General features: G+C 45.8%; 1 protein-coding gene across 3 annotated transcripts in view; it reads left to right on the top strand.

The window, feature by feature from the left end:
* The window catches only part of LRRK2 (leucine rich repeat kinase 2), a 474491-nt gene that overhangs the window by 152326 nt on the left and 305260 nt on the right, over positions 1-16905 (top strand). For all 3 annotated transcript variants that reach the window (XM_077468371.1, XM_077468370.1, XM_077468372.1), the window contains 3 exons: positions 10714-10847; positions 14074-14218; positions 16372-16511. In XM_077468371.1, the coding sequence (XP_077324497.1) occupies positions 10714-10847; positions 14074-14218; positions 16372-16511 (419 nt within the window). The remainder of the gene's footprint in view (positions 1-10713; positions 10848-14073; positions 14219-16371; positions 16512-16905) is intronic.

The raw sequence follows: 16905 nt of genomic DNA, 5'->3' as shown, positions 1-16905 counted from the left end.
TGTGTATATATATATATATATATATATATATATAATGTAATGTTTGCGGGTTCTACATAATTTTCTAGCAAAAAAACATGATTTTAACTTGAAACTAACAAATGTCAGAAAAAGGTTTAGTGTTTAACCACTTAAGGACCGCCGTATTGCCATTGTACGTCATCACAATGGCACAGGCAGGCACAAGCACGTACATGTACGTGCCTGCCTTACAGCGGGTGGGGGGACCCATCGGACCCCCTCGCGCTGGATACGGCGGTCCGTTTCCCTCCGGGAGCGATCCGTGATGAGGGGATGGCCGTTGGTTTCTGGCCACCCCCTCTCGATCGCTCCTGGCCAATGATGAACTTCCTCCCACTGTGTATTGTTTACACAGGAAGGAGGAAGTGATGTCATTCTCCTTGGGGCGGTCTTTTTGACCGGACTACGAGGAGAAGACTAAAAGTAAGTGCACCAAAACACTACACTGACATAGGTACACATAGGTACACAAACTCCCCCCCCCCGCCCCCCGATCCCCCCCCCCAGTCACAGTGTCACTGATTGCATTGATCATTTCTTTACTGATCAATGCATTCAGTGTCAGTTGTAAAAGTAAAAACTGTAAGGGCAGTTAGTGTTAGGTCCAGGGTAGCCCCCTATCACCCCCCAATAAAGATTTAACCCCCTGATTGCCCCTAGAGTTAACCCTTTCACCCCCTTTTGCCAGTGTCACTAAGCGATAATTTTTCTGATCGCTGCATCAGTGTCGCTAGGTAGCTAGTTATTTTTTTAGGTTCACCGCCAGGTTTTTATATCGCTAGGTACCCCGATATCCTACCCAATAATGGTTTTAACATCCTGATTGCCCCTAGTTAACCCTTTCACCCCCTTTTGCCAGTGTCACTAAGCGATCATTTTTCTGATCGCTGCATCAGTGTAGCTACTGTCGCTAGGTAGCTAGTTATTTTTTTAGGTTCACCGCCAGGTTTTTATAGCGCTAGGTACCCCGATATACTACCCAATAATGGTTTTAACCCCCTGATTGCCCCTAGTTAACCCTTTCACCAGCAATCACAGTATAAGTGTCACTGGCGACGCTGGTTAGCCAGTTAGTTATTTAGGTTCCCTGTCAGGTTTTTATATAGCGCCAGGGACCCCCATATACTACCTAATAAAAATTTGAACCCCCTGATTGCCCCTAGTTAACCCTTTCACCACTGATCACCGTATAAGTGTTACGGGTGATTCTGGTTAGTTTGCTTTTTATAGCATCAGGGCACCCACCATTTATTACCCAATAAAGGTTTAACCCCCTGATCACCCGGCGGGTGATATCAATTAGGTTTTAGGGTCAGGGTCTGCGTCGCCCCAGGCAGCGCTAGGTTAGTGCCAGTACCGCTAACACCCACGCGCAAAGCATACACCTCCCGTAGTGGTATAGAATCTGAACAGATCAATATCTGATCTGATCAGATCTATACTAGCGTTCCCAGCAGTTCAGGGTTCCAAAAAAACGCATTGTTAGCGGGATCAGCCCAGATACCTGCTAGCACCTGCGTTTTGCCCCTCTGCCCAGCCCACCCAAGTGCAGTATCGATCGATCACTGTCACTTACAAAACACTAAACACATAACTGCAGCGATCGCAGAGTCAGGCCTGATCCCTGCGATCGCTAACAGTTTTTTTGGTAGCATTTTATATTTAAATCCGGAAGGCAGTGCTTGGTTTTCAGGGTCCCGTACGTGGCTAGGCTCCCAAAAAGTCCCCCACATGTGGTATCCCCGTACTCGGGAGAAGCAGCAGAATTAATTTTGGGGTGTAATTTGACTTCTGCCCATAGCATGTGTGAGCAATATATCATTTAGTGACAACTTTGTGCAAAAAAAAAAAAGTTTGTAATATTCCCGCAACTTTTGGCAAAATATAAAATATTCCATGGACTCAACATGCCTCTCAGTAAATAGCTGGGGGTGTCTACTTTCCAAAATGGGGTCATTTTGGGGGGTTTTGTGCTTTTTTGGCATTTTATGGCCTTAGAAACTGTGATAGGTAGTGAGGAGTTAAATCAAAAATTTGCACCCTTAGAAATCCTGAAGGTGGTGATTGGTTTTCGGGGTGCCGTGCGCGACTAGACTCCCAAAAAGTCCCACACATGTGGTATCCCCATACTCGGGAGAAGTAGCGGAATATATTTTGGGGTGCAATTCCACATATAACCATGGCATGTGTGAGCAATATATCATTTAGTGACAACTTTTTGTAAACATTTTTTTTTTGTCATTATTCAATCCCTTAGGACAAAAAAAATAAATATTCAATGGGCTCAACATACCCATCAGCAATTTCCTTGGGGTGTCTACTTTCCAAAATGGGGTCATTTGGGGGGGGGTTTGTACTGCCCTGCCATTTTAGCACATCAAGAAATGAGATAGGCAGTCATAAATTAAAAGCTGTGTAAATTCCAGAAAATGTACTCTAGTTTGTAGACGCTATAACTTTTGCGCAAACCAAAAAATATACGCTTATTGACATTTTTTTTACTAAAGACATGTGGCTGAATAAATTTTGCCCTCAATGTATGACTAAAATTTAGTTTATTCGATTTTTCTTATAACAAAAAGTAGAAAATATATTTTTTTCTCAAAATTTTTGGTCTTTTTCCATTTATATCGCAAAAAATAAAAATCGCAGAGGCAATCAAATACCATCAAAAGAAAGCTCTATTTGTGGGAAGAAAAGGACGCAAATTTCGTTTGGGTGCAATATTGCATGACCGCGCAATTACCAGTTAAAGCAGCGCAGTGCGAAATTGGAAAAAGACCTCTGGTCCTTAGGGTGTTTATTGGTCCGGGGCTGAAGTGGTTAAGTGGTTTAACTTCCCTCATTTACATTCCAAAGTGTATTCCTTTGATCTAAAGAAGAAATTGTTACAATTTGTATCTTTAGTTCACTGCTAAAGAATGTGATTCTTGGCAGACTGTCCGTTTTTTTTTTTTGTTTTTTTTTCCTTTCTTTTGATGGCTGTTGGCTTCAGCAGAGCAGAGGGAATTCCTTGCATAGAAAGAATCTGGAAATACTTTGTCAAGATTGCAAGGGAGAAAAAATCGCGATAATGATTCTTAACAATTAATTGTGCAGCTCTACAGTACAGTGTAAACTTTTCCAGTGTGGTGCTAAAACTCAGCCACTCAAAGGTTAGTCTTACATGGATGACCACGTGTTAACATGAAAGCACAGATGGCACATTTTAGCACCAATTTTTCCTAAAGCCCTTATATTGTACGCATGCGCTTCTTCCCACCCATTCATCATGCTACTGGACAGTCCACACCCAGATTTCTGCTTTTTCCTTCTGGAAATACTTACCCTATATTCCTCACCCTATTTAATGAGTACTTCACAGTCGAATACTCTCACATGTAGTCATGGCGGACGGGAGCCATTGCAAAACTCTAAGTGAACATTCACTCTGTTGATTTAATCTAATTTCAGTGTGACGATGTGTCCCTTGCACCGGAGCAGGAGCCAACTCCCACACCGGTGTCTGACAAAAGCAGAATTTCCCCAGTTATCTTCCAGGAGAGAGCCCCTTTGACGACATCATCCGGTGATGTCCCTATATAAGTCTCCGCGCGCCCGGTCCTCACCATTGTGAGCGGAGGGAGCGACGAGTCAACATCTGAAGAGAAGAACAGAAGGCGGCAGCGGCGACAGAAGACCGGGCCACCGCCTGTAAAAGAGCTATAAGAAGGCGCGGTGGCCCGGCAGAAGAACCGAAGAGGGGGACAAGACCCCCGAATTCGGAAGAAGAGGCCGGCGGCGAGGAAGAAACCCGGGCTCCTCCGCTAGTAAAAGAGCTAGCAGAAGATAGCGGAGGAGTCCGGCGAGAAGACCCCCGAAGACGGAAGACCCCTGGAGCTGTGCAATAAACTATTTTTACCCTGTGTTGTGTTTTTTTTTTTTTTGTACTTTTTTTCCACAGGTGAATGGGTAGGGGTACATTGTACCCCATACTCATTCACATAGGGTGGTGGGCCGGTATCCGGGTCCCCCTTATTAAAGGGGGCTCCTGGATTCCGATAAGCCCCCCGCCCGCAGACCCCGACAACCAACGGCCAGGTTTGTCGGGAAGAGGCCCTTGTCCTCATCAACATGGGGACAAGGTGCTTTGGGGTGGGGGGGCTGCACGGCCCCCCCTTCCCCAAGGTGCCCTCCATGTTGAGGTCACGCAGCCTGGTATGGCTCAGGAGGGGGGGGGGCGCTCGCTTGTCCCCCCCCTTTCCTGGCGGGCCGGGTAGTGTGCTCGGACAAGGGTCTGATGTGGACCTGGGGGGACCCCCACGCCGTTTTTTTTCGACGTTGGGGTTCCCCTTTAAGTCCATACCAGGTGGCGGGGTCAGCGACGTCTCCTTCACGGGCCCCGCCTACCTGGAGACCCACTCAAAATGAGCGTACTTTTCTCCGTGCGGGAAAAGTCAGTTCATTTCAAAAGTACGGCGGACTGGCATACGCACGGCCGGATTGTCCGCCGAAATGCAAGTCCGGCGGGAAGATTGGAGTGCAAAACTACTTTCTAAGTCCGCCGTACTTTCGGGTAAAAAGTCTGCCGGGGACTACACAAGGGGGAATGTCCGGCGGACTTGAGTTTGCCGGACTTTTCCACCCAATTGTTTGTGTGTACGCGGCATTGTGTAGCTATAAATCTGGAGTACTGGTTGCCAAGACTAGAACACCTAAAAGTAGGCACTCCTAGAGAGAGCTCTTAAAAACCTTCCCTATGCTTTTCAAGGCGACAAGTTTCATTTCTGACGCCTCTACTGATTCCGTAAAATGTACGACTAAGGCTGCAGTGCTTTCTGTCCCAGCCAGGAGGTCAGTCTGGATGAAAACTGGGGGGGGGGGGGGGGCACGGCATCCAAAACACGTCTGTGCAGTGCCCCTTTTACAGGAGACTTGGTCTTCAGCCCTGAATTAGATGCCGCCTTAGAAAGAATGGTGGATCAATAGAAAACTTTTCCCACTAAAAATAAAAACTGTCAAAATAAGTTTTTTGTCCTTCAAAAGAACCCTTAAAAACAGAAAAGTACTTCAAACCCAAAAAGCACTGGACAGGGCAAAAAGGGAAAGGAAAAGGGGGTATCGTTTTTTTTTAACCGCCCCAGTCAGAACCCTTAAATCCAGTGATATCAGGGTCCCCATGGGAGGAAGATTAAAGAATTTTCTCCTGCAGCGGGAAAAGAGAACCTCCAACGACTTTGTTTTAAACATAATAAAAAGAGGTTATGCTCTGGAATTTTACAGCGATCCACCCTCAAAATTTCTAGTGACAAAGCTTCCAAGACACACTACTAATAGGGGAGATGTTGGATCAAGAGGTATTGACACCAGTCCCTATTCAGGAACGAGGAAGGTTTTTACTTGCCTCTTTGTGGTGAAAAAACCATCAGGGAAGTTCAGATTAATCATGAGCCTCCCACCCCTGAACCTCTCCGATACAAAAGATTTCAGATGGAGTCCATTTACTCAATATAGAATCTTCTCCAAAAAGAGTTTTTTTTCCCCAATAGGGAAGGAATGCCAGAAATTTCTACGGATGACGATTCAGATACACATCAAAATGTATCACTTTCAGTGCAGAGCACTTCCCTTCGGACTGTCATCCTCCCCGAGAATTTTTACCAAGGTTCTCGGGGAGGCACTAGTTCCGTTAAGACTTCAGTCAGTATCGATCATTCCGTATGTAGACGACTTGCTCCTCATGTCCCACTCGGAGAAACAACTCTGCCTGAGTCTATTGGGGTGGATAATCAGTTTGGAAAAGTCCAAAACTGCCCCAACACAGAATATTCTGTGATTGGGCTACAAAATCCTGTCTGTAGTTCAAAGGATATACTTGCCGGAAGAAAAGATACAAAATCTGAAGCAGAGCATGTCCTTTCTTCAAACCAGCTCCAAATGTACAGTGAAAGAGGTGATGTCAGTATTGGGACTTATGACAGCAGCAATTCTGGCCATACAATGGGCCAGATCAGGGCCGCCATCAGGGGGGTACAGCCGATACAAGTGTAAGGGGCCCAGTCCCTCAGGACACTCGGGCTCCAAGTTGGCAAATCCCCTTTATTCTTTTGCCCTCCCTACACAAGTCCCAACTCCCGTTGGTGCTGCCCATTGCACTAGCTTCTGACTCAGTTAGCCGAAGTGCTCGAGGGGCGCAGAAATGAGTGTCCACCCCCCCCAGAATTCCCTGGTTCCATCTACCTGCTCCTTTGATGGCCGCTAAGATGCTCTGTCCTAACCATTTTCTGGCCTCAGTGTGCAGTGACTGGCAGCTCAGGAGGTTCGGCTTTCCTGAAAGGAAACACTGCTCTGTCCCATCCGGCATGCCTGAGCTTCACACATACACACATACATCCCTTCTCACAACCCTCTCTCCCTGCTCATGTGCTAATGTATCTGTTAAGGGGATGTGGGGGAGGGAAGATTAAGTAGCCGACAGCCACATTGAAAAAAGCAGCTGACTGAGTGCCTCCAGGCACCTTCCAAGTAAGTGAGTACTGTGACCCTGACCCCTCTCTCCCTCTGACCCCCCTATCTCTCTCTCTGTGATTCCCTCTCTCTCCCCCTGACCCCTCCCTCTCTCTCTCTCTCTCTCCCCCTGACCCCCCTCTATCTCTCTTTCTCTCTCCCCCTGACCCCTCTCTCTCACCCCTCTCTCTCTCTGACCCCCCCCTCTCTCTCTTTCTCTCGCTCTCTCTCTGACCCCTCTCTCTCTCTCTCTCTCTGTCTCTCTCTCTCTGACCCCCCCCCTCTCTCTCTCTCTCTCTCTGACCCCCCCCTCTCTCTCTGACCCCCCCTCTCTCTCTGACCCCCCCCTCTCTCTCTCTCTCTCTCCCTCTCTCTGACCCCCCTCTCTCTCTCTGACCCCTCTCTCTCCCCCTCTCTCTCTCTCTCTCTGACCCCTCTCTCTCTCTGACCCCTCTCTCTCTGACCCCTCTCTCTCTCCCTCTCCCCCTCTCTCTGACCCCTCTCTCTCTGACCCCTCTCTCTCTCTCTCTCTCTGACCCCTCTCTCTCTGACCCCTCTCTCTCTCTCCCTGACCCCCTTCTCTCTCCCTGACCCCCTTCTCTCTCCCTGACCCCCTTCTCTCTCCCTGACCCCCTTCTCTCTCTGACCCCTCTCTCTCTCTCTCTCTGACCCCCTTCTCTCTCTCTGACCCCTCTCTCTCTCTCTGACCCCTCTCTCTCTCTCTGACCCTCTCTCTCTCTCTCTGACCCCTCTCTCTCTCTCTGACCCCCCTCTCTCTCTGACCTCTCTCTCTCTCTCTCTCTCTCTCTCTCTGACCCCTCTCTCTCTCTGACCCCTCTCTCTCTCTCTGACCCCTCTCTCTCTCTCTCCCTCACCCCCCGCTCTCCCTGACCCCCTTCTCTCTCCCTGACCCCCTTCTCTCTCCCCCTGACCCCTCTCTCTCTCTCTCGCTCTCTCTCTGACCCCCCTCTCTCTCTCTCTCTCTGACCTCTCTCTCTCTCTGACCCCTCTCTCTCTGACCTCTCTCTCTCTCTCTCTCTGACCCCTCTCTCTCTGACCTCTCTCTCTCTCTGACCTCTCTCTCTCTCTGACCTCTCTCTGACCTCTCTCTCTCTGACCTCTCTCTCTCTCTGACCTCTCTCTCTGACCCCTCTGACCTCTCTCTCTCTCTCTCTCTCTCTCTCTCTCTCTCTCTGACCCCTCTCTCTCTCTGACCCCTCTCTCTGACCCCTCTCTCTCTCTCCCTCACCCCCCGCTCTCTCCCTCACCCCCCGCTCTCTCCCTGACCCCTCTCTCTCTCGCTCTCTCTCTGACCCCGCTCTCTCTCTGACCCCGCTCTCTCTCTCTGACCCCTCTCTCTCTCTCTCTGACCCCCCTCTCTCTCTCTCTGACTCAAACTGCTATCCAAAGGTGTCTCTGTTGCTCCTTTATCCAGAGTGTTACTTACCAGATAACAAGGGGGAAAAAAAAAAGCCTAAAAAAAATAAAATTAATGCAGCCACCACAGCTAAGTATTGGTAAGCTGTAAATTCTATCCCTCTCAATTCAGAGGATTCGGTGGGATGGCCAGTGGGTGGATCCTGGGGAATGTTGGTGGTCCGGCCTGGGGAGGGGGGGGGCAGTGCTAAAGCTGTGTAAGGGGCCCCAAAATTTCTGATGGCAGCCCTGGGCCAGATTCCACCAGAGAGACCTTCAGAGGTTTGTGTTGGAACAGTTAAAAGACAAGGATCTGGAAGAATATGTATCAATCTCCACCAGAGTAAAACGCTCCCTCTGGTGGTGGAAGGACACAGAGAATTTAAACAAATGGGTCTTGCCTACCACAGCCACACTGACTACAGATGTGGTTGGGGAGCCCATCTCAACTCCAGATGGGCTCAAGGCAGATGGATGCCAGAGGACAAACATTTCTCCTCCAATTGGAAGGAGCTAACAGCTAGCCTTTTAGGACACAATACAAGGTCACCATCTACAAGTATGCTCAGACAATATGACGCTGTAGCCTATATAAACAAACAGGGAGGCACCAGAAGTCCTCGACTAATGTTGGTGGGCAGGCACATACTTCAGTGGGCAGAATCCAGTCTAGAATCCATCTGCTATACACCTGAAAGGGGTGCAGAACAGCACTGCAGACTTTTTGAGTCGACAAATGGTTTCGAATCAAGAGTGGTCTCTGCAAGTTTTCGACCACATAGCTTACTGGGGGAAGCCAGAAGTGGACCTATTTGCAAACAAAAAGAATCCCAGTGTTTGCTCGCTATGCCCAGGAGATCAACCCTTGGCGGTAGATGCCTTAGACTCCCTGGACCTTCAACTTGGTTGAAGCATTTCCACCACTTCACCTCATCCTGAGGGTTCTAGCGAAGTTTCTAGCGGAAGAAACGTGTGTAATCCTAGTGGCACCATTTTGGCCCAAGGGGCCATGGTTCACAACTTTACTACAGTTGACAGACCAGCCTCCTCTGAGGCTTCCCTGCAGACAACATCTCCTGTCAAGGGACCTCTCTTGCATCCTCAAGTGGCCATGCTGAACCTTTCAGCGTGGTTACTGAGGAATAAATTCTGAGGCGTAAAGGCCTAACAAAGTGATTCAGACCTTACTACAGTGTCGAAAACCAGTCACCCGAGCTATTTACAGGGCAGTCTGGAAAAAGTTTAATTGCTGGCTGAAAAGTGAGGTAAACAAGGATACAACAAACATCCTACAGTTTCTCCAAGAAGGGATAGACAAGGGATTAACTCCTGGTACCATTAAGGTACAGATAGCGGCCTTAAGTGGATACCTAGATAAATGATTACAGGAAGATACCTTCATCGCTAGATTCTATAAAGCAATCTCTAGACACAAACCTTTCAGAGTTATTATAACTCCATCCTGGGACCTATCGATCGTTACAAGGCTTTTTTTGGCTTTTTTTGGTCCACCTTTTGAACCTATCTCAGAGGCCTCTTTAAGACTGATCAGATTTAAGACGGTGCTCCTCGTGGTAATCACTTCAGCCCGTAGGGTTAGTGATATCCAAAGTCTCTCCATTAGTGTGCCATTCCTTCAGATTTTTGAGGACAGAGTCATCCTAAAGACGGATCCTGGTTTCTTGCCAAAGGTGGTATCTAGGTTTCATAGGTCGCAAGATATTGTCCTCCCGTCATTCTGTCAAAACGCCTTAAAATGAGAAAGGGAAACAATTTAATTTACTAGATGTGAGGTGGTGTATACTAGAGTACCTAAAGGTAACCAAACCATTTAGAATTAAGGATTCACTTTTTATCCTCTCTTCAAGACAGCATAAGGGTCAGAAGGCTAAGGTCACCATAGCTAGGTGGATCAGGCTAGGTATTGCAGAAGGGTATAGAACAACAGAGATCCTTCTGGGAGTGTTAAAGCCCATTCCACAAGGGCACTGTCTGCATCCTGGGCAGAAAGAGCTGGTACCACCCCAGAGCAAATATGTAAAGCAGCCACATGATCAAGCTTCTCTACCTTTAAAAGGCATTATCAACTCGACTTAATGTCCAGTCAGGATCAGGCTTTTGGGAGGAAAGTCCTCCAAGCCGTGCCCCACCCCTAATCTGGTGAGTATTTGGGGATCCTCTCAAGGGCTGTCCTGGAAGATGACTGGGGAAAAACAGGGTTAGACTTACCGGTAACTCCTTTTCCAATGGTCTTCCAGGACAGCACGATCCCACCCTTGAATTATGTTGATGTATTAATGTTATTACCTGTTATGGTTATATTTTTTAGTTCCATCCTTTTTGGTTCTTGGTAAATGAATGGCCAGGGACCTGAGGGACCGCCTTTTGAACTGTGGCAATGTGCTTCCTGTGGTGATGGGAGGGACTTCATTTCTCAAGGGCTGTCCTGGAAGACCACTGGAAAAGGAGTTACTGGTAAGTCTAACTCCGGTTTTTCTGCATCTGTTACAATTCCTTGGACAATACAACCATCTTTGCCCAGGGCTAAGATGATTTTGGCTGAATGTCTCAGGGTAGTTTAATGTGTGTAATAATTTAAAAGGGGAATGTAATTTTGGGAGTTTTCTAGTAGTTATGATCATAGAAGTGTATTAGCAATTGGAAAGTTTGCTATAGGCCCTTTTTTATAGTGTTACATGTGATCTACAGTTTGAGAAAAGCCAATAAAAATTTAAAAGTATGAGGATGTTTGAATTTTTTTTTTTAAGCATTTAATCAATTCTATTTCAGAAAACATGTTTGATGTACCAAATGATGCCGTGAATGCAAAAGAAACGGCTTGTCTGAATCTCCCAGTTAAAGTGATCAAAAACCAGTGTCTACTAGAAGGAACGCACAAGTTAATTTTAGAAGCCCTCAACAAAGTATGTTTGAAAAAAGTGTTGCTTTAAATTCTTTTAAAATATTTTCCATTGTACTCTTTGCTAATTAACTGCAAGCTGGCACTTTTTTCCCGAAAGAACCCCCTGTTTGAAGATTCTTACTGCTTTGATGAATGATGTTTTATCTTACCAACCATATCTCACACACACCTTTTTTTTTCTGTTGTATTTATATTGTATACTTATTGATCTGTTGGTGGGCTTCTGCACATTAGAAGACAGGAGCAGGAACCTCATGGACCTGTATGCTGTTAAGAGGCCTCAATGTACTAATGTTGGCTTAAGGACACTACTGAAAAGTTACTGTTACAGCCCCCAAAAGAGTGTGTAATGCTGTATGCTACTATGTGAAAAATTCATACAAGATAGTAAAAAGATTTAATAAAAGTTCACATGTATTTGAGGTCATGCTGCATTTTGGAACATTGAAAGAGAACTTGTGTTGGTTTGTTTACACTAGAATGCTACTGGCAGCCTAAACTGGGCTATCACTTGGCAAGTCTATGCATAAATATGTGCAGGACAGGAAAAAAACAGAACAGAAGTATACTCTGTGTGCGTCTGGTTAATTTTATAAGTGGGTATAAAAAAATAAATAAAATAAATCATGGATTTTTTCTGTATTCCACATGTCCCATTAGTTGATTGCCCTTTCACATGGGTGTCATCCATTTCTTTCAAAGAAAAAAATGGTTTAGTTGACATCAGTTTTTGAAATCTGCCAGCTGGAGTCCTTAAAGGAGGTCCAGCCCCACTATGAAAAATTAAAAGTCAGCAGCTACAAATACTGCAGCTGCTGACTTTTAATATTAGGACACTTGCCTGTCCCAGGGAGCCCACGATGTCGGCACTGCAGCCGATCTTCGGATAGGCTGTCGGGTGCAGCCGCCTCCATTCCTGGTAGGGGAACCCAGCAAGGAAGCCTTTAAGTATCACAGCCTGGTCCCTGCTGCGCTTTCATATTGATCTGGTGGTGGGGGGGGGGGGGGGGGGGGGGCTAAACTTCTGAGAGACCGGGCAATGGCCCTGTCTCCTTGAAGTGGGGAATGGTATCCGTCAAAAACAGGTAGCTGCCCCCCCCCCGAAAGGGGCCAAATGTGGCCCCAAAGGGGGGAAGGAGACGCATAAGTGAAAGTTCCACTTTTGAGTGGAACTCCGCTTTAACCACTAGAGTCCCGGTGTCCAATCACAGCCGGTCACATGTAAATACAGAAGTGCTGTGAAACGGCTCTCCTCGCTTTACACTGACAGTGGGTGGCGAGGAGTGTTGATCAGCGGCATCTCCTTGCAGAGGAGACCTGGGCAGGTAATCAGGGCATTGATCATCAGTGCCCTAATAACAGGCACCAGCAGTGCCTATTGGTGCCCATAAGTGCCACGAATCAGTGCCCATCAGTGTTGCCTATCCATGCCGCCTATCAGTACCCATCGGTGCCACCTATCAGTGCCCACCAGTGCCACCTATCATTGGCACCTATAAGTGCGACATATTAATGCCTCCTCATCGGTGCCCATCAGTGCAGCTCATCAACACACATTAGTGAAGGATAAAAATTATTTACAAAAATTTACTAACAAAAAAATAAGAACTTTTTTTTTTTTTTGGATACATGTGGTATTCTGATTAGTGCGTGCTGCAGATTTATCTACTGCCTGTTCAATGGTGCCCATGCAGGCTCCTAGGCTCTGGAGAACAGCTTTAATGGATGATGTGATTTGCAAGGCATTTTGTGAGAGTCCTGCAGCTAGCATATCAGAAAAGCTGCTTAGAAGCTGAGCCATTTCATGAAGGTGGTTTTGGATCAGGCGTGAGGCTTGCAGGGAGTCAGCAAGGCTGTTAGGAGTGTTCATCATGGGAGTATGAGACATGCCTGCCAGAGATCTGCCCAGGAGAGACTCTGTGGAGGCTGGGGAAACAAGTAGCTCATGCCTGGTGATCACAGGGAGTAGAGGCTGGGAAGGGAGGAGGCAGTGGGTCCACTATGGAGTCCTGTGCTCCTGTGTCTGTGTAAGGAGGGGCTGCCATCTTGGAGGGCTGAGGGGTTGCTGGGCCGAACTGTAAGTGTCTGTGTACCTCTCTCTCTTTTGGTGGCCCCGGGTGCTCAGCGTTGTCGGACAGGGGGGGTCTCACCCAGGGGTCCTGTTCGCTGTTGCTGCTGTGGAGGCTGCCGAAGGACCGGAGCGGTGCGGAGCTCCGGACTAGCTCACCGTTCCGAAAATCCTGCGCATGCGCACCTGAACGTATTATTCTTGTGGTTGTATACTCAACCCTGTAAGATCTCCCAGATACTAACCTTCTCATACCTTCCAACCTGCCCATCTTGCCTCTTGATTGGCTTGCTTTTTGCCAGGTTTAGAGACCCTCTCTTAAGCAGTCTGCCCCTCTCTCCTCATTAACCATAGCAGGCGCTCCCCCTATTAACACAGACTATTTGGTTTATCCAAATGATAGCTCTGTTCCCTGCTAGATCTGTGGTTTACATTATGTTGTGGCATTTAGCCTTGTTTTTCTAATAAATTGACATGTTTTTTCAGATTAAGGACATTTTTCTCTCCTGTTTCATTTTAGTTCTACTGATTGGACTGCAAAAATCAAGGATAATTTCCTGCAGTCTTTCCTACTTGTTTGTAGTAATTTAATGCTGGCAATGCATATCCAGTAGCAGTTTTTCAAGCCATTTCTACCACCTTCAACTTGGTTAAATAGCAAAAAACACTGGTCAACAGTTTGTTGAAACTGTGTAAATTAATGGTGGTTCACCACAGTCAGTATATTTAAAGCTGGTTAAAACATTTGAATTGCTTCAAAACTGCTGTGTGTAGGCTCTTTCGCACTGGCAGTCATGTGTACCGCCCTCTGAAAAGAGATTCATGGTTGATCTTCTACCACCTATTTCAGAGGGTGACATCTGCCAATCATTCAGGAGTCAATACTGAAGCCAGTGTGGTTATGTTGGTGGTCTGACAGGCTGTATCGCCAGAATTCCAATGCCACACCCCCAGATGCCAGTGTGAAAGAGCTCTATGGCCATTGCTAACCACCACATGGTTAAACTTTTTATTATTTTTTTTATGATGTTTACCCAGATGGCATATCTTTGTTGACATCAGTTTTGGGGCAAAAGCTCTGTTTACAGTGACCTGTAATGCAAAAATCACTTTTCTCCCAATGTTACATTTTTTTTTTTTTTATATATTTCATTTTCAGTTTATTGGCAATCCTGCTATACAGGAATGTGGTTTTAAGGTTCTGAGTTGCCTATCAGAATGCTCAGGAGCACTGGAATTGCTCTCAGATCAGGGAGCAATTGATACAATTTTACATACCATACAGATGTACCCAGGAAACCAAGGTAATACCTAGAATACTAATTGTTGTAATAAAATGACAATGGGGAGTGTGCGTTTTTTATTATATAGCATATATCAGTCATCAAAGGGACACAGGCTGCCTTAAGGTAAACAAACCAGATCATATCTGGATGTGGACATCATCTTCATCAGTGTTAAAGTGGTTCTAAATGCTCCAAATTTTTTACACTAATATATTCCCTTCATTAAGGTAAAAAATGTCCCAGTAATTGTATTACAGAGATCAAGGAAGCTTGTGGAGGAATGATCACAGGTTTGGAGATTTCAAACCGCGTGTCATAATACACTTGCAGGGATGAGAAAAAGATCATATATGAAAAGGGAGAAGCCTCATAGTGTAAGTCAGCCATTTTTATTTAATTTTTTTTTATAGATGAACTTAGAGGTTAAAAAATTCCAGCATAAATGATATCTATAGTGGCGGTGTCATTCTGCCAACTAGCTCAGATAGCACAGCATGTACTCTCCGATATACGCATTTCCACACAGCTGTCGTCTACTGAAAAATGAACAAATTAGATTGTCTCAGCTGCCACTGCTTGTACCAGGGAAAAGATCTCTTCATCCAGATGTGTTCAATCTGATATCCCAGAAATAGCGGATTACGGATAGTGGACATCATCTTCATCAGTGTTAGTCGTTCTAAAGGCTCAACATTTTTTACCCTAATGCATTCGATGCATTAAGGTAAAAAAAATCTCTCTCTCTCTCTCTCTCTCTCTCTCTCTCTCTCTCTCTCTCTCTCTCTCTCTCTCTCTCTCTCTCTCTCTCTCTCTCTCTCTCTCTCTCTCTCTCTCTCTCTCTCTCTCTCTCTCTCTCTCTCTCTCTCTCTCTCTCTCTCTCTCTCTCTCTCTCTCTCTCTCTCTCTCTCTCTCTCTCTCTCTCTCTCTCTCTCTCTCTCTCTCTCTCTCTCTCTCTCTCTCTCTCAAACAATTCATTAATAATAAAAAGTGAAAGTCCATATAAAGTGACTGATGTGCTCCAAACCAACAAAAGTGCAAACTGCTCCAGAGTTTTCAAGGTGTACCACAACACCCCCTCCTGTGTCCCCACTCGCCAGATGGAATGGACCTCCAGCTTTTTAGTCTAGGGGTCACTTCAGGCTTATTAGTGATGGCCAGGAATGGTGGCTTTAACATCAGATCATCAGGTAGACCTCCCTTGTTAAGGATCCTCAGCCAGGAAAACAGCTACTCAGAATGGAAGGAAGGGACTAATAGTGAATACCCCTTTTGCAAAGGATTTATTGCACATAAAAAGAAATACTTACAAGAAGCAAGATAAAACCAGGCATAAAAAACATGAAGCTGTGAGTACAAAAACGCTGTTCATGGTGTGCCTTCCACGATGTCGGAAGTGACGTCAATAGGAACCGGAAATTACATCTATATGTTTCACCATCCCACAGGGCGCCATCAATGACCTGGTCCTTTGGGTGCTGGGTTTGAGTCCCACCAAGGATGCTATCCTCATAGATACAAACAAACACAAGGATAAACCGAGGAAAAAAAAAAGCTTTACTTACCACCAGCCCACAGACAACCGAATAACCTGTCTAACAGTATGCGTTAAAAACAGGGGTTTAGTCTGCACACATTTGCAAATGCATGCGTAAGCCACAGAGTCCCGCCAAGGCACCCCAGTATCCGTGGTACCTAACACTAACTTATAAGTGTCCCCACAGTGGAGGCACATGCATTCTGATGGATATGCTATCCTCATAGGGTTTGTTGGTTCTTTGGGAGCTCTAGTTACATCTCACAAACCAATACCACATACTAGTTGATTAATTGGGCTTTGGCCAGACTTAGAAATGAGATTGTGAACTCCAATGGGGAAAGCGACTAACGTTAATGGTTCTATGTATTATATCAATTGCTGCATAGGTCAGTGTTAATAAAATTGGAAATACAAAAAAATGAATACTGGTATGACTGCAGTATTTATGTAAAAACGTTTCAGGTAGGTCCCTATTGCCATTTTGCAACAATGTTGCCACATTAGAAATTTGCTGTCACAGGGACCACTGAAACTGGTGGCAACACCTACTGGTTTAGTTTTGACTTTGAAATGTATGTTGTCGTCATCATTAAATAGTTGCTGTGATCCTACATTAATTATTTTCATCTTCTAGAAATCCAGTGCTTTGGTTTCTATCTCTTGTCCTATCTGGTTACAAGAAAAAACCTGTGTATAGCCACTATGCACCTTTTATCAAGTCATCTGGTTTCCACATTACAGAGGTACAAGGATGTTGTGAGGATTCAAGAGGAGGTATGCTATTTAACTTGAACCTGTAATGGTGGATATACAGGTGCTGGCATCCCCATCTTCATTTATAAGTTGCTAGTTCACCTTGCTCTTATGCTTATTATTTGTCTTTGCATACTCAATCAAGTGCTGGGTGCCTACGCTTAAAGTACCCGGTCTACCTGCAAAAGTGGGTTTTACCAGGAAAACAATCACATCTCCCTCTTGATTTTCTCTGGGGCTCACCATACAATTGAATGTGTGGATTGTACAGTGACCAGAAAGAGAAGCGGTCAATTTTGCTATTATAAGTGTCTAGATCTTTCATATAAGCCAGACACTTTACAAATAAACTGTCCATGCAGGCACAGCCATGAATCTAGTATTTGGTTGAAATAGCCACTGGTTTTCTAATCTG

Source organism: Lithobates pipiens, unplaced genomic scaffold (assembly GCF_037356315.1).
Source record: "Lithobates pipiens isolate NorthernLeopardFrog02 unplaced genomic scaffold, aLitPip1_a1.2 Scaffold_8, whole genome shotgun sequence".
Lineage (NCBI taxonomy): Eukaryota > Metazoa > Chordata > Amphibia > Anura > Ranidae > Lithobates > Lithobates pipiens.
The sequence above is the reverse complement of the archived record's forward strand: the minus strand, read 5'-3'. Positions and strand labels throughout refer to the sequence as shown.